Genomic DNA, 18,135 nt, shown 5'->3' on the forward strand with positions numbered 1-18,135 from the left:
GATTATGAAAAAATTCAACATTTGGTTTAAGGAAGATATATAATTATAGAAAAGAAATTGCGTACAAAATGGAAATTAAAAGATAAGAGAAAAAAAAAATTTTACAAAAGGGATGCTATACATTTCTCTAAGACAGCAACTAACTTATTTTTTGAGAGACGATCACATAATTGGTTTATTCTCATTTTTCCTTCCTTGGAGGCATACTTGTTGAACTTACGAATAATTTTAGCTGGTTTGGAATCAAGTTTCCATAAAGAGTAGTTTTAAAGTATATTCGGTTAAAGGTTGTACATATATTTTAAGTTATTTAAATTCGTTGTAATTTCAATTTCTAAAATTTTATATTAGATTGTAATTACTTGTAATTTCGTATTGGGCTTGTAATCTCTTCAAATTTTATTTATATACAATAAACAAGAATTTATAAGCGTTACTTTATATTTAACATGAAATAGGACTTGTCATTAATATATCTCTTTTATGGCATTATCATGAGATATGAGTTAGAACTCACGGAAAGGCATGTATGATATTTGGTTATTGAAAACTGATTCAACCAAAATCCAAATCATGGAATTGGCATGTGGAAACAACCTTTTATGAGTCGTATTTCTTCAAATAAATGTTAAGTAAACAATGATATTTTTTGGCTTTTCATAACTTACTTTGACGCTAGCTAATGCTACATTGAGTAATTCTTTCGTTTCAAATAAATAACACCAAGTACAAATGAGGCCAAAATATAATAAGGGAGTAAAAGTGGTAAAAAATATATATTTTTTACATTATTATCATCGAAAACAATTTACAACTTAATATATAATGCTTACATAACACTAATGCATTAAGAAAAAAATTACACTCCTAAGTTGTAAAATTCGACTAACATTAAAAAAAATTTTACACTCCTAAGTTGTAAAATTCGAATAATCTAAAATAATGGAAACATTAATATCAAATGGTTCGTAACTTAGGACGAACCATAATTACGCCTGGTCTGTCTTCATAGAACTGATACCTGCAATGTCAAGTTTACACTTTAAAATTTGAAAATGCAAAAGTTAACATAATAAAATGAGCAAAAAGGCTTTACCCTTTATTAGAAAGGAATTTCCTGATTGCTGTAGGAAGCTTAGCCTTTCCACGACTGTGTTTTCCTACGCCTACCAATCCAAAGCTTTAAAAGTTAGTTTCGCACAAGCAAATAGTTACATATATATATATATATATATATATATATATATATATATATATATTTATATATATATATATATATAATAATAATAATACTAATAATACTAATAATAATAATAATAATAATAATAATAATAATAATAATAATAATAATAATAATAATAATAATTATTATTATTATTATTATTTCGTTTGCTTAAATATTGGAAAGAAGGACATTTAAATTTAAATAAAAAGTGAAAACAAAATATACCTATAATGACTTCCAAGTAAATTGGTTTTATTAGGTTGGAATCATCAAATGAATCAATCCATATATCCGAGTTGGTCTCAATTATTTTGAGACGTTGCTTTGTTGCTTCAATCGCTTCAGATCGATGAAGACCATGCAAATCGATCTTTAGCATTCTATTGTTCTGATTTTTTATTTTAAAAATGTTTTCCGCAGCTTCTACATTGAGGTTACGTTCAATTTTCCATGCCTTTTCTTTTTCTTCATAAAGTTGTTTCGCCAGACTGAAATCACATCTTGAAAAAGCTTCTTCAAAAACGTAGGATAGACGTTTGGCAATACTGTTGAAACAAGTTCAAACCCAAAAAGAGCAAATAATATATAACTGATTATTATTGAATATGTCACTAGACCTTAAAACTATTCTAAATTTATCAAAAATAAAATTCAGAAGAATATATATATATATATATATATATATATATATATATATATATATATATATATATATATATATATATATATATAATACAAACCTTATCCTTATCATTTCAATTGGTTTTTTTATTTTTTTTATTTTTTTTATTTTTTATTATTATCTCAAATACAAGTCATATTTGTAAAATGGATAAGGTGGAATTACTTTTACAATATTGTTTGTCCACCAAAAAAATTTTATACTCATGATTCTTATTGGAAAAGTCAAACGTTTATAAAGAAAAGATTCAAATTTATAAATGTAGTGTTTGGTAACAACTATTTCATTTTAAATCATGAATTTCAATTATGAAATCATAAATGGAGAATTTGAGAATGACAAGATTTAGGTTGTCATTCTGAAATTCTCAACTTTAACTACTTAAAAAACAATTGTGAAATTTGATCCAAATTCAAATTCAAAAATTTTTAATTTGCCAAAAAATAAATTTTAGTCAATTCCAAATTTTCAAATAAAATCATCGTTTCGTAAAAGAGAATTTTTATTTATTTCCTATATTTTTGATTTTTCTATCTTAGAAACTTACCATATTACATGTATTTATACTAGTATCTATAACTAGAATCCTAATATTAAGGAAGTGTGACAAACTTATTTAAAACCCCTAACAACATCCTATAAATAAGGCTTTATCTTAATTGAAATTTTCTGACACTTATTATTTTGGCATTTAAATTGTCTTTTATACAAAACTACCATATTACATATATATATATATATATATATATATATATATATATATATATATATATATATATATATATATATATATACTAATATCTAAAACTAAAATCCTAATATTAAGGAAGTTTGACAAACTTATTTAAGAACCCAATAATAGTAATAGGAAATGTAATAAGTAGTAGATTTTGTTAACTGAAAGGAAGACTAAAAATAGTTTTTGGGTTGTTCCTTTGAAGAAAAAATCGGGGATATTAATATCTGGGAATTCTCAGATATAAAAGGTTATCTTTTTTGAGAAAAATCGGGTCTATTAAAGAAAACGGGTTGCATTGAGAATTTAGAGTATATAAAATGGAATTTGATTACAGCATTTGTGAGAGTATAAAATAGTGCATAATGTTGGACCAAAGTCCAACGTTTGGATTTATAAATAAATATTTATATGTAATTATAATTTATTCAAATTGTCTTTATGTCTTTCTTAAAACGATGTAATTAATGTTAAAAGTTTAGGCTTAAATGTATTAATAGGTTGTAGACCTTAAATGTAGAGGCTCATTTTATATCTGGTAACTATAAAGGGTCGAATACTAGTCACAAGTTGTTATTATATATATATATATATATATATATATATATATATATATATATATGTATATATATATATGTATATATATATATATGTATATATATATATGTATATATATATATGTGTAATATATATATGTATATATATATATATGTATATATATATATATATGTATATATACATATATATATATATATACATATATATATACATATATATATATATACATATATATATACATATATATATATATATATACATATATATATACATATATATATATATACATATATATATACATATATATATACATATATATATATATATACATATATATATACATATATATATATATACATATATATATACATATATATATACATATATATATATATATATATATATATATATATATATATATATATAGCTGTTCAAATGTGACCCGATCCGAAAATCCGAACCGAAACCGAAAGTTAACTGACCTAAAAATATGTTTTCTTTTTTATATTTATCAAACCGACATTATCTGAACCGAAGTTGCGCCCGAACCGTTTTACGACCGAAAATCGTAAAATCGAACCCGAACTGCGACCAATTTTTATAATCGATATATAAACGTTAACCGAGATTACCGAACCTAATAGTGACTGACCCGAGTCATACCCAACCAGAATCATGCTCAGTATTCAACTTGATCCGGCTAAAATCGACTTAACCCGAACGAACTTTAATTGAAATGCTGTAAACCTGAACCAAATTTTAACATAAAGGTATGATCGACTCATATTTAATCATCTTTTTAGTTAATCTAGTAAAGTAATAGAAATTTTAATAAATTAAATTTTATACATACATAATTTCATATATTTAGAGTTAATAATCAATGTTCAATGTCTAACTATTTTTAATCAAATTAGATGAAAAATGATAAAACTTTAATTTTAATTTACAGTCAAACAAGTAAAAGTAACAAAGTAATAATCACTAACTGATTTGCATTTTAACTATTTTTCCTTAATTAAGGAGAATCTTATCATCAATTAAAAAATGTCTAACAACTTAATCTGATAGTCGAACTGAACCATGACTAGCCGACCTGACCTGAGTGTGACCCGCAGTAACACGCATCCGAAAAATAACAGATCCGAAATACAACTGAACCGAATGACACCCGTCCGAAACCTACCCGATCACCCGAATGAACACCTCCATGCCTTTTCTTTTTCTTCACAAAGTTGTTTCGCCAGACTGAAATCACATCTTAAGAAAGCTTCTTTAAAAACGTAGGATAGACGTTTTGCAATACTGTTGAAACAAGTTCAAACCCAAATAAAGCAAATAATATATAACTAATTATTATTGAATATGTGACTAGACCTTAAAACTATTCTAAATTTTTGGTTATAGAACAAATAATAATAATAATAATAATAATAATAATAATAAAAGTTACTGGGAATTAGTTTTCGGCCGCCGTTATTTTTTGCATTCCATTATATATGCCTTTTTAAGATGGATTGAGTTGGCATTAATTTAGTTCTTCATTTATATTTTTTGCTTTCAATGGAATTAGTATCCCCTCCCACATATCAATTTCTTGCTTTTGTTGGACGGCTTATGTATATGGAATCAGTTTTTTCGATGAATTTAATTGCTTTGTCATATGCTTCTGCCGCCCTAAGATGTGAAATTTCAATAATTGTATTTATGTTTTTTTCCCAATTTTTTAGGAATTTAGTTGGTTTTTTTTAATTAAGTATCCATGTCAAGTACGTGAGAGTATTGATTTTAATCATTTTCCTAATTTTTAGGAAAATTAGTTTTTTATAAAAAATAAAGATCAAGGGAATTTAGTTATAAATATATATATATATATATATATATATATATATATATATATATATATATATATATATATATATATATATATATATATATATATATATATATATATATATATATATATAAAGGATTTTAAATTAAAAATGATAAGATAGATTTTTGTTTAGTCAATATATATACAAAAAAGGACACAATGTTATTAATTAAGAATATTTTTCAAATTTTTGCTATAGTATATTTTCTGTATAACATAGTGACTTTTACAATTAAGTGTTTTTGGCTTGATCGTGACCTTGGAAAATTTTTTTTATTGAAATCAAGGGTGTAGAATACTTCTTATTATATATATATATATATATATATATATATATATATATATATATATATATATATATATATATATATATATATATATATATATATATATATATATATATATATATATATATATTAATAAAAAAAATTTGTTTAGGTTGTTGAATTTACTAATATGTACAATTTTCAACTATAACTAAGTTGCATAACTAATTATTGTTAATTATTTAGACTTCTGAAAATCCAACCATATTTCCAAAACAATTTGTATTCAAAGTTTTAAAAATAAGCTCCATTAAAGAAAGAAAGCGAAGTGAGCTTAAATATATATGTGTAAAAAAATGTAAAATTATTTAAAAAAAGCCAAAAAAAGAACTTAAAAACCAGATATCCGGTATTCGATCTAGATTAAACTGGATTTTCGAATTTTCGATATTCAGTTCTTTCGGACCGGAACCGGATCATTATTTTCATTATCCCAAAAATCGGATTTCGGATTCGAATCTATTCGATATCCAATTTTGAACACCCCTAGGTAGATGCAATTCCAATATCTACACTTATAGTTTCAAGTGTGAAATTTATTAGTCATACTAACACCCCTTTTTTACAATTGGAATATTCAAAGGTCATTAGATTTTTGATTTATGCTATGACATGCACGAGACCTAATATATCATTGCGGTTGCGTAAGATTTACCACCAAAATGGGTCCACAACATTGGGTAGCAATAAGGAGAGTATTAAAATACTTGAAAGGTACCATAAATTATGATATTACGTATAGTTGTGTATTGTGATCCTCCTATCTTAAATGGATATTTTGATGCAGTTTGATTATTACTAATGAAGAGGAAAATTCTTCTACAAGTGGTTGGGTGTTTGTTTATGGGGGCATGTGTTATTTCATTTGAGCTGTTCAAATAGACTCGACTTGAAAACCCGACCCTGAATCAAAAGTTACCCGACCTTAAAATATATAGTCATTTTTAGGTTTATCAAACCGACATTATCTAAAACGAAGTTGCACCTGAGCTTGTTGATAATCTAAAATTGGAAAAACTAAATCAAATCTGCAACCGATTTTTATATCAACAAATAAATGCGAACATAATATTGACCGAACTAAGTCATATTCGACCTGAATTATGCACGAAACCTAACTCAATTCGGTTAAAATTAATTTTTTTTAGTCGAACTTTTGTAAATTCGAACCGATTTTTAACCAAATTGTTGTAAACATGATGACGTATATAATAATATCGTTTAAGTCAAATATGATGACTTATAAACATTGATGGACAATATCTGTAAAATATGAGTATGCTTTTATAACACTATGAAAGAGGTTACCCGTTACCACTCATCATTTATCAATGTGAGTTAAAGTTATAAAATCATAAAAGAAGAATTGTAGCTCTAGATTTATTGTAAAGTACCACATTGATTCTTTTGTTGAATTTCTCGATTATAAATATATAATCTAATATAGTAAAATATATTTTTATACATAAACTTTTATAAATATATAACTTCATATATATCAAAAGCATCAACTCAATGACTCGGTTATTAATTTGTTACATCAAATAAGAAAGCCTAATTCACACTTGATTAACATTGTGTCGTGAATTCAATGTAGTGAAGTTCATTTTGGATTTTGTAAGCAACAAGTTCTAATGATCTAACGTTGCTTTATATCGTGATAAGCGAGGTTGTTGTTAATTAAAAAGTTCTCAACGCCCAGAGTTGAAAAGCTCTTGCTGAAGTATCCATCACGAGGATTATTTTAAACGTAAGATGAACCTACCTATATAATTTAGAATTATGGCCGCTTTGAGTAGTAAAGATTCGCATATCGACTATATTAAACTTATGAAAAGATAAAGACATGGCCAACAATAGTGTCAAAGTACTGACACTGTAATATTTGTTTCATGTGTACTTCAGTTTCAAGTGCTCAAATATGTTCTATGATTCAAAATATATTATTTTGAATACGATCATTTGTAAAGTATGTTGTATTAGGTATCACCGCTTGATGCATGGAATGAGATTTTAGATTAGCTTCATATAAAGAGAAAGAAGTCCTAAAAGGCTCTAAATAAGGGAGAAATGTTGAAATTTTGAGCAAGTAAGAACATATCATATGAGGTATAAGTATAATGGGACATAAAGAATTGAGACAATCTCATATGTGGCTGTCCTATATCAGCCCACTATGTGATCAATTTTAAGGCTTATATAATCACATTTATGTGTTCACTTTTAAGGCTTATGTGATCAATTTTAAAGCATATTTGATCACTTTTTACTATTGTAAGTTATTACTTTTAAAACCTATGTGATCATTTTTAAGGCATATGTGATTACTTTTTAGACGTTAGTGATTACTTTTAAGACCTATGTGATTACTTTTGAGGCTTATATGATTACTTTTAAGACATATGTGATCATTTTTAATTTTCAAGTCCACCACCACCACCACCATCACAAAACACAAACTCCATAAGCTTTAAAAGTGATTACATAAGCTTAAAAAGTGATCACATATGCTTTAAAATGATCACATATGCTTAAATGTACCGTGTAATCACTTTTAAAGCTTATGTGGTTACTTTTAAAGCATAAGTGATCACTTTTAAGACTTATGTGATCACTTTGTATGAGTGATCACTTTGACTATTATAAGTAATTACTTTTAAAGCGTATGTGATTACTTTTAAGACCTATGTGATTACTTTTAAGGCGTATATGATCACTTTTAAGACATATATGATCATTTTTAATTTTTAAGTTAACCACCACCAACACCACCATAAAACACAATCTCTATAAGTTTTAAAAGTGATCACATAAGCGTTAAAAGTGATCACATATGTTTTAAAAGTGATCACATAAGTTTTAAAAGTGATCACATAGTAAAATAAAATTGAGCATATAGGCATTTCAAATTAAGTGATCATATAGCCCTTAAAAGTGATCACATAAGCCATACAAATAAGTGACCACATATAAAATAAATTAGGACGGTCCCAAACAAGAATTTGCCTAAATAATTATATCTAATAGTCCCAAGTGTTTTAAAAAATAAAATGAAAAAATTGAAGTAAAGAGATAATAGTTGGTGGGGGGGTGCTACAAAAACTTAGGTGCCTTATCAAAAAACAAAAACTTGCAATCCCCTTCAATCAATTATCAAGATTTGTGAATGAATTAAGTGTCACAAATCAACTTTCATGGTGTTCATCAATTGGCCTTCATCCAAAGCGAGAAGTTTGTTCGTGGCCATAAGCAAAGACATGTATAATATATATATACTTGTAATTTATAGTGTATTTTCATTGTATTATATTTCTAATACTTGCGTTGGACAAAAGTTCATAAAAATAATTAAGTCCCTCAAAAGATAAAAATTTAACAATAGAAATCATGCTTAGATTAATAATTGATACCATGAAAGACTACAAGTATATATAGATTTAATTAGACTTACCTCAATTTCACTATTAATTTTGGATCATTGGAAAAAGAATAAAACAAAATTTCCAACAATTTTTTTTTTGTATTAATTTAGAATAATAATCTACTTGGTAAGTAATTATTACCTATGATCTTATTAGTTGTTACACTTACTTGAATATTAACTACTACTATTCGTCAAATAATGTTATTTTATGTCTTGTGCTTTTTATACTCCATCGTATTCAATCTAATAGTTTTATTTCATTTGTCCGAATTTTAAAAAAGTGATTGAAGCACCTTAGTAGGAGGAAGACCGACTTCGTAATTAAAATTGATGGATGTGATTTAGACAAATAAGGTAAAAATAAACTTAATAAAATAAAATAGGGTATTTAGGGTGACTTAGTCAAATAAGAAAATGAGACTATTAGACTAAATATAAAAGAGAACATATCCAAATAGTTTATTTAATTTGTCTCCATGAATATTATTAAAATTTGAACTTTTTAGCATTTTTAAAACCTATACAATTGAAAAAATTAACAATGCATTGAATAGCGTTAACAACTAATAAAAACCACAAGAAGTATATCATAATTTTAATATAATATGATCGATAAAATACTGTTTTTGTCCTTTTCTATGGAATATTTTGGATTTTGAAATCATCTTTAAATATGAATTCTCCCAAACATATACTTCTTCCGTGCTGATTTACTTGCAATATTGATAATAGTTACACTATTCACTTTTCTCTCTTAAAATGGTGAATAATTTTTAATTTATAAGTTAAAATATAGTCAAGTGGGATTTTGTTTAATTTCTCTCGATGCAAAGATTATTAATATTAAAAATATAATTATTTATTAGACATAATTAGAGATATTAAATATTAAATTAGTACAATAGACCGCGTGAAAAAGCAAACGTTGTAAATAATTTAAAACGAAGGAAATACGGAAAAACATATTTATGTGAAAATTTAATAAATTGGTCTTAATATATTAACATTTTTTTATTAATTTTGAAAACCAACAATAAAGTTATTTGAGTTTTAAAAAAAATAGTTAAAATATTAATTCTTACTGTGTAAGCGGTTTGAATCAGACGTTAATTCATCTTATCATTCAACGATTTGATGAGGGGAAGATTCTTAAGTTATCATTTTGAAGGGTTAAGTTTAAGTAGGAGTTGAAAAAGGCTTATCCTATCGTTTGTTTAGCTTCATTCATTTCTTTTTCACTTAAATATCCGATTCACTAACTAACACGTTGCCCGCTTTTTTTCCTTCTTAATTCTAATTGTCTTTTCTTTTTTGCGGCTGCAACTTCAGCTCAAACTACCATTACCTCAAACTCCAGGTTCTCTCTATCTCCATTTTTTCTCTTTTTTATCGATTAACTAATTCAATCATCTGTTTCTATGGAAATTATACAATTAATGTTAGTATTTTACTCAAACAATCGAGTAATATTACACTTTTTTTGATTCTTCTAAATGTTAATTGTTTCGACTCTCTTTGAAAATTTTTAATCTGGCTTTCTTATTGTTGTCTTGAATTGGTGGGCAATTTCCTTACGATTCGAATCGGAAAGGTTATTGTCGGTTTTTGCTAGTTTTTAGCCATTTTGAGTGATGAGAATTTTAAAGGCAAATTAACACAGGTTTCAAGTTGTTTTATGACAATTAATGTAAATGGTAGGCATATTTGTAACATGCATTGTGTATCTTATTGTTCTGTATTTGATGGCTGACAGTTAAATTTGTTGGAAGAAATAATACTTAGTGAACTGAAGATCTTCAAAAGGTTGTCTGGTATAGTGGAATTGCTAGCTTTGGCTGATTTGAGATATGGGATTTTGTATCTAAGTTGAGTCTGTGATATTTTGTAAAAAAGGAAGAAAAATAGAATGGCATTGGTTGCTCGATCGATATGCTTATCGTACGATGAAAATGGTGGTTTGTACAACAATAATTCACACCTGAGTTTTAAGAAATGGATGCAATTGAGGAACCCCTTTATTTGCCTAGATGATGTTAGGATGAAAGTAAGTTTCAATTGGAGAAATTTGTCATGTAATAGATTAATTGGAGCTTCTAGGAAATCCCATCATTCCAAGTTAGCAAAATCAGGTCTTATTTCATGTAGGTGGGAGGTGAATTCATCAAAGATTAATTCCAATGACATCATTCCTAAGGTATGTGGCGCGACATAGGGAAGGGAATTGGAACTCCTTCACATTTTAAACAAACAAATCCTTCCAACGTTGGAAAGACTTGGAAGGAAAAACACCAATTTCTGCTCCTTTTCCCTTCCTCCTCTCTCCTTTCCTTCCAAAAACATAGTGTTATTGTTGTTAATCAGTTGAATTCTAATGCTTTCTCGTTGAATCTTTTGTCAGAAGTGGAACTTGTTTAAATTAAAGGTGGTTGAAGTAACAGCAACAGTGGCTTGCACATTTTTGGTTGTGTCTTCGGCACAAGCAGTTGATGCTCTTAAAACTTGTACATGTTTACTCAAGGAATGCAGGTAAACTAAATTGGATTGATTGTTGGTGTTTCTGAATTCAGCAGAGACAGTATATAGCATTTGCAATTTCATTGTCCATTTAGGTTTGCCTTTTCTGTCCAATAACACACTGCCATGGTGCAAATACTGATCCTTCTTCTATCTAAGATTAGTTGTCACCTTTCCCTACCCCTTATATTAGTGAACATGAAATGCTTGCAAGGAAACCCTGAAACAACCGAGTCATTTCTATCTTCTTCCCTTACTTGTTTAATCAATGACAGTTAACGGGAAATTTAATTTAATCCACTATTTATCCGATTATTTTAGTAAATGGGACTACTTTATCTAAGTATTAATATTCACATGACTTCAAAACTGGATAGAATTCATGCTCTTTAATTTGTTTACTTTTGTGAATACTTAGCTTTCACAAATTAATAACTATTATTCTTTGATTGGTTGAAGAGTTTTAGTTTTACATTTGTTGTGTGCCAGTTTCATTTAGAATTTGTGTGAATGCAATACTTCTTTCTGCTGGTCATGATGAACTATACCTTGTCATGTTTGTCTGATTTGCTCTGTATTTTGAATAGAATTGAGCTTGCCAAGTGCATTGCAAATCCTTCATGTGCAGCCAACATTGCTTGCCTGCAGTCCTGCAATAATAGGCCTGATGAAACTGAGTGCCAAGTAAGTTCTTTATTCCATCCATGTTTTGGAACTAGACCCTTTCATACTTGGGAACAAATAAAGATTTTTGAGAATCCTGTTTTTCCCTGTGTTAGATCAAATGTGGGGACTTGTTCGAGAACAAGGTGGTTGATGAGTTCAATGAGTGTGCAGTCTCCCGAAAGAAATGTGTTCCCCGGAAGTCTGATGTTGGGGAATTTCCTGTTCCTGATCCTGGTGCACTTGTTCAGAGGTTCAACATGGCAGATTTCAATGGAAAGTGGTATATAACTAGTGGTCTAAATCCCACTTTTGACACCTTTGATTGCCAATTACATGAGTTCCATGTCGAAGATGGGAAGCTTGTTGGGAACTTAACTTGGAGAATTAAAACACCAGACACTGGATTTTTTACTCGTTCTGCCATGCAGAAATTTGTGCAAGATCCCTTGCAACCTGGGATACTTTATAATCACGACAATGAATATCTTCATTATCAAGATGACTGGTAATCTAAACTGTTTCTTTTCACTATATCTGATGTCTAATTTTATAGTTTCACGAGAGCAGCAGTCTTTGATAATGCACGCTAATTGACCGAAAACTCTATTCATCATGCAGGTACATTCTATCTTCTAAGATAGAAAATCAACCCGATGATTACATTTTCGTGTATTACAGAGGCAGAAATGACGCATGGGATGGTTATGGTGGTGCTGTTATATATACTAGAAGTGCAACTTTACCTGAGACTATTGTGCCTGAACTCGAGAAAGCAGCTCGAAGTGTAGGACGAGACTTCAGTACATTTATTCGGACAGATAATACTTGTGGACCTGAGCCTCCACTGGTTGAGAGACTGGAGAAGACGGTGGAGGAAGGTGAAAAAACTATTATTAGGGAAGTGGAGCAGTTAGAAGAAGAGGTGGAGAAGGTTGGGAAAACAGAGATGACATTATTTCAGAGGTTAGCTGAGGGTTTTAAAGAGTTCCAAAAAGACGAGCAATACTTCCTCAAAGAACTTAGCAAGGAGGAGATGGAATTACTGAATGATCTGAAAATGGAGGCTAGCGAGGTGGAGCAGCTCTTTGGACGAGCATTGCCGATAAGGAAGCTTAGGTAGTGTTTCAGGCAAAGGTAACAAATCTGTTAAACTTGTCTTGTTAAATATTGAACGTTCGGATTCTTTTTTGTATAAGCAGAACCCGCGGAAATATTTGTTACAACTTTAAGAAATTTCAATGTCAGAATCTACACGGCCAAAACACAGAGAAGGGGCATTTTAACTTTCCGACTCTACTATATCTGATTTTATTTATCAGAAAATTGCATCATTTAAATAAGTACAGAATGTTCATAGCTAGTTGCTAGACAACAAAATCTTTTAAGAACAGAAAACCTGAATTTAACAAGTCCAAAGATATTAACTAAATGATTAATTAGTTCACAAATGATGATTGATGTAAGTGAGACAGCTTGATGAATCAGAACACAAACTGATGTGCTGAGCACTACACTGGTTAATAAAAATTAAAAATGAAACAAAACCAAGTCTTCTCAAGCTTGTTTTCTGCCTACAAGTCTTTAAAATCTAACACTTCAATGTGTTATTACAAAAATAGCTTGTTTTTCAAAGCGGGGGTCCAAAAAAGGAAGAACTAGAGAAACAAAGGAAACATGTCATGATTAAATCAAACTAACACAAGAATGTAAGGAAACTCGAAAAGAAACCTTGTAACCAGGATTTGCATTAATCCCTCACTACAAACAGCATGGTGCCATCTTCCTCAACTGCCTGATTCTTAGGATATGTCATGAGAATTGAGAGGAAGAGGGTGATAAGCTGCTACATTTATACTGATCAGTTTTTTTCTGTTCTATGTTCAAACTGTTCGGAAACAAGTAAACGGAGTATCGTGTAATGCCCATCTCTTGAAAATCACCTGGTTTTGAGATGCCGTAACTTTGGAACCTCTTTTTCAGATTTTTCAAAAACTCTATGGTTATTTTTATCCCCATCTTTTTCTTCATTATCTTTACTATCGTTCGTTCGAGAAACTTTTGTGACTTCCTTGTGTCTTGGAGGTACCTCATCCTCAGAGTCACTACTTTCTTCTGAACTTGAAGAAGAACTTGAACTTTGGTGTTGCCTACCATCTGTACCAGTAGCAGCAGTAGCTGTCTGATTATTATTACTATTTAAATTGTCGGAACTGCATTTTCCTCCCTCAGGTCTGGTACCATTTTTCTTTGCACTCAAACTTGGTTCCTTAAATGTTACAACCGGCTTTCTTTGACGAGAACCAGTATCTTTTGCGGGCGAAGATCTCCTGCTACTTCCGTTGGCTGAAGATTTATTTCCGGAATCTGATTTTAAGCTGCTGCCAGTACTTTGGGCCGAGTATAAACTGTAATTAGTACTGGAATTTGTTGATCTTGTTCCTGAATCTTCAACCTCTGAAGTTTCAGCATCTTCATAATTGGTATTGTCACCTTCGCTATCCGAGTCTGAGTAAGTGCTTTGTTCTTCTGAATTATTATCAAAGCTGTGTCTTCTATCTGAGTCCTGGCATTCACTTCCCCTCTCCGAAGATAGAGTACTGCTGTCTTTCTCTCCCGATGAAGTTTGAGAACTTCCTTCATTTCGATGATCAGAAGTAGAATAGTCGTCACCTGAACTTTCACTTTCTTCACTGTTTCTATCATCATCACACGATGAGCTATCTTTATCTGAGTGGGATGATTGATTCTGTTTAATCTCAGAGTCATACTGCATCCTCTGCTCTGACGGTGGAGCATGACTATTTTCTGGTTGAGCCGGGGCAAGATTAGTACTCGGTTGAGGTATCGCGAGGAAACTAAGAGCAGCGATAACATCACTAATTAAGGGACGAACAGATGGTTCTTCTTGAAGGCACATTGCGCAAATTCCTACAGCTTGGTTTAGACTTGTCACTGGGAAGTTATTATTGAGGCGTGGATCTGCCAAATCCGGGAATCGCTTAGGCTCCCTGAATATTGGTTGTGCCTGATTCACAGTTACACTTAGGTTAGGTCAGGGCAAACGCAGCCAATTTTGTGTTCACATTTCATTACCCCAATGCCAATACGTGGCTCCCACAAAGGTTAGATGGGTTAGATGCATGCAACTTTACCCTTCTCAGCTATAATAAAGAGGTTATTCCGATTAAACTTTTGTAATCATCTACAACTTCACATAAATAAGAGTGATAGTAATTAAAAACTTACCCATGTAACTAAGTTCTGCTCGTCATTTGGTCTAGTTGTGTCGATGGCTCTTCGTCCAGAGATAAGCTCTAATAATACTACTCCAAAGCTATAGATGTCAGATTTGAGAGTAAGCTCACCACCACTTGAGTACTCAGGTGCAGAATAACCATATGTTCCCATTACCCGTGATGTAGGATTTACCTTACCTCCAGCAGCTCCAAGTTTAGCAAGACCATAGTCAGAAAGTTTTGGTTCATAGTTTTCCTCTAGTAGGATATTCGAAGGCTTTAAATCACGATATATTATAGGGGGATTGGCCTTTTCGTGCAGATACTCAAGTCCACTGGCCGCACCAGAAGCTATTTTCATCCTTGTGTACCAATCCAATGGCTTCTTGTCAGAATTGTCACCTGCGATTTGCAACAAGTCACACTTATAGAGACAAGATGGTTGGTAGAGAAAGATGAATTCGTTAAGTGGTTTTCTAAAGACATCAGAGCAATTCCCAATGAATTTTGCAAATATTTTTTATACTCCTTTATTCCTTTGAATTTGCTACATTACGTAGATGAAAGTGAGCTATTTGAATGTAGTATAGCAAATTCAAAGGGACAAATAGAGTATTCATATGGCTTTTTGAGACAGATTCTAAATAAAGCGTAGCCTATTTACCGAACAAATGATTCTCTAGAGATCCCATCGTCATATATTCATATACCAAAAGCCTCTGATCTCCGTCAGCACAATAACCGATAAGACTGACTAAATTTGGGTGTTGTATAAGACTGAGCATCAGGATTTCCACAAGAAATTCCTTGTTTCCTTGCATTCCATTTCTATCTAGCTGCTTTACAGCAACAACCTATAGCAGAAACCATTAGTTGAGGTCAATCATCCATACCATAACAAATTAAGATTTTGAAAAAAGAAGGGAAAATAAGGACACTCATTACCTTGCCAGAAGCATGAATCATTCCTTTGAATACTCTACCAAATCCCCCTTCACCTAATAAACATTCCTGTCGGAAATTCTTTGTCGCCATGGCTAGTTCCCGAAAGTTAAAAGCTTGAGCTGCATATAGGATAATTGGAAAAGGTGATCCATTGAGATTCTATACTAAAAATTTCTCTAACTTGTGCGTATTTGTAACCACAATTTTCATCTCTGTCAAGAAACCAACTGCTTAAAGCTTATGGTTGAGGCCCAAGATATGTTATATACTCTAACACACCCCCTCACACGAGAAATTTTTAATTTAGGCTAGAAGTGTGGATACAACACATACTCTTTTCATACCTAACGCTAAATATCCAACTTAAATGAGGGGTGATTGGAATTCCAACCAGTAACCTCTCATCACGCCGACTTCTGAGAACATATCAAGGAACCAACTCAACCAAAAGCTTAAGTTGATAAATGAGGTCCGTAGATATGATATATACTCTAACAATCTAATCCGATAATTAATGGAAAAACACATACATTGAAGGAAAATTTAGGGTTTCTTTTATTATAATCTGGATATCAAACAATTCCTAAATTATCTAAAAAGGATCAATTGTGTATAATCTTATGAAAGCCTAATCAGTATTTTCTCAGTTAAGGAGGTTACCTTTAGAGGAAGAAGCTTCTTTAGCGGCTTCCAATTGGGCGGGATTATCTTTCTTGGCGTTAGTTTGTTGAGGATCAGCGGCTTCTTCTTCGTCATCGTCCTTGTTAAAGCACGGTAGGCAATTCATGTCGAAAATTCAAAACCCTGATCCCCGTTTTTGTTATATTTGTTGAAATTGATGATTTTTCTTCTATCTCCTTGAGAAAAAGAAAAAATCCCAGAATTCCAACATTTTAAATTCATCTAAATATTTCAAATTTTAATCACCTTCATTTCAGCATAACAACCCAAAATCAAAACAATGGCACTAATAAAAAAAAATCTTCAATACAGAAATTCCGACGACGAGGAAGAAGGATCTGGTTCAAACAATAAAATTCAAAGGAAAAAAATATTGGGTGAAAAAAACCCAAAAAATTGTAATGAAAAAAGACAGAGTTGTTTTCTCTCTCTGTTATTTTGTTGGAAATTTTTAGGGAAATGATTCTGAGAGAAATCAGGAAGATATTGGTGGACTATGGTTAAGACATGGATGCATGTCTTTTTGGTCATTGTTTATGTAGATAGTGTAATAACATAATTCAGACGTATCAAACCGTTGAATTTAAATTTCTGTTATCCTTAATTAATCCCTCCCACTATTTTCCCACCAATCAACCATTAGAAACTCCGCCTTCTTTTCTATTTTATATTAAATACTAGGATTATACCCATGTTATGCAGGATGTAGGTTTACTTTTGTTTTTTATAGATTGTTTGGATTCATAACATGTATGATCTTTGACAAAATTCAGCAAAGTACTCATATAGAACCTTTCGTCACTTTGTGATAATGTTGGATAATTATCTATTAAGTATTAGCAATTTATACTGTTGTGAGACAGCGGAAGCAAAGTCGATGAACAACAATGAAACAACAAGAAATTCAATGCAAACAACAAGAAAATGACACAAGAAATTAACGTGGTTCACTATCAACGTGATAGCTACGTCCACCGGCACCGAGAACAAACAATTTCACTATGATCGCAAAGAATACAAGATGAATTACAATCACGCTTACAAATTACGATGGCTCTCTTGTGATCTCTCTTTCAATTTGTGAATCATACCACCCTAGGCTAACAAGGAGGTGTATTTATAATAAAACTACTTGAAAGACGGTTTTAGGGACTAAGTAACCACAAATAACCGACCACAAATAAAGGTAACCGTCCCAAAAAACGGTTCCCGTGAAAAGAAACTTCAACTGCGCGACCCGCGTAAAATTACGCGAGCCGCGAAGCT

General features: G+C 30.4%; 2 protein-coding genes across 6 annotated transcripts; one reads left to right on the forward strand and one right to left on the reverse strand.

Moving 5' to 3' along the window:
* Window positions 1–9,998: 9,998 nt before the first annotated feature.
* Window positions 9,999–17,495, forward strand: LOC130828163 (violaxanthin de-epoxidase, chloroplastic). 5 transcript variants are annotated; one of them, XM_057693996.1, is made up of 7 exons: window positions 10,022–10,184; window positions 10,581–11,021; window positions 11,226–11,353; window positions 11,929–12,025; window positions 12,121–12,512; window positions 12,626–13,141; window positions 17,182–17,495. In XM_057693996.1, the coding sequence occupies exons 2-6, from the start codon at window positions 10,734–10,736 to the stop codon at window positions 13,125–13,127; spliced, it is 1,407 nt and encodes a 468-aa protein (XP_057549979.1). In that variant the 5' UTR covers window positions 10,022–10,184; window positions 10,581–10,733; the 3' UTR covers window positions 13,128–13,141; window positions 17,182–17,495. The 5 variants fall into 5 exon arrangements, with proteins under 5 accessions (XP_057549976.1, XP_057549979.1, XP_057549977.1 ...); XM_057693994.1 differs by lacking the exon at window positions 17,182–17,495 and adding an exon at window positions 16,836–16,962; XM_057693997.1 differs by lacking the exon at window positions 17,182–17,495 and adding an exon at window positions 16,825–16,951.
* LOC130828162 (probable serine/threonine-protein kinase PBL24) lies at window positions 13,468–16,980 on the reverse strand. The gene is made up of 5 exons (XM_057693991.1): window positions 16,849–16,980; window positions 16,189–16,307; window positions 15,908–16,097; window positions 15,254–15,645; window positions 13,468–15,032 (listed from the first exon to the last, which is right to left on the reverse strand). Exons 1-5 carry the CDS (start codon window positions 16,973–16,975, stop codon window positions 13,944–13,946), a joined length of 1,917 nt encoding a protein of 638 aa, XP_057549974.1. The 5' UTR covers window positions 16,976–16,980; the 3' UTR covers window positions 13,468–13,943.
* Window positions 17,496–18,135: the final 640 nt, after the last annotated feature.

Source organism: Amaranthus tricolor, chromosome 12 (genome assembly GCF_026212465.1).
Source record: "Amaranthus tricolor cultivar Red isolate AtriRed21 chromosome 12, ASM2621246v1, whole genome shotgun sequence".
In the NCBI taxonomy this organism is placed as follows: domain Eukaryota; kingdom Viridiplantae; phylum Streptophyta; class Magnoliopsida; order Caryophyllales; family Amaranthaceae; genus Amaranthus; species Amaranthus tricolor.

Coding starts and splice junctions, on each gene's coding strand:
- LOC130828163 (XM_057693993.1), top strand. CDS start 10,734: ATGGCATTGGTTGCTCGATCGATATGCTTATCGTACGATGAAAATGGT. Junction 11,022..11,225: donor CCAATGACATCATTCCTAAG/GTATGTGGCGCG, acceptor ATCTTTTGTCAG/AAGTGGAACTTGTTTAAATT. Junction 12,513..12,625: donor CTTCATTATCAAGATGACTG/GTAATCTAAACT, acceptor TTCATCATGCAG/GTACATTCTATCTTCTAAGA.
- LOC130828162 (XM_057693991.1), bottom strand. CDS start 16,975: ATGAATTGCCTACCGTGCTTTAACAAGGACGATGACGAAGAAGAAGCC. Junction 15,646..15,907: donor TCTAGAGAATCATTTGTTCG/GTAAATAGGCTA, acceptor TGCAAATCGCAG/GTGACAATTCTGACAAGAAG. Junction 15,033..15,253: donor AGCAGAACTTAGTTACATGG/GTAAGTTTTTAA, acceptor ACTGTGAATCAG/GCACAACCAATATTCAGGGA.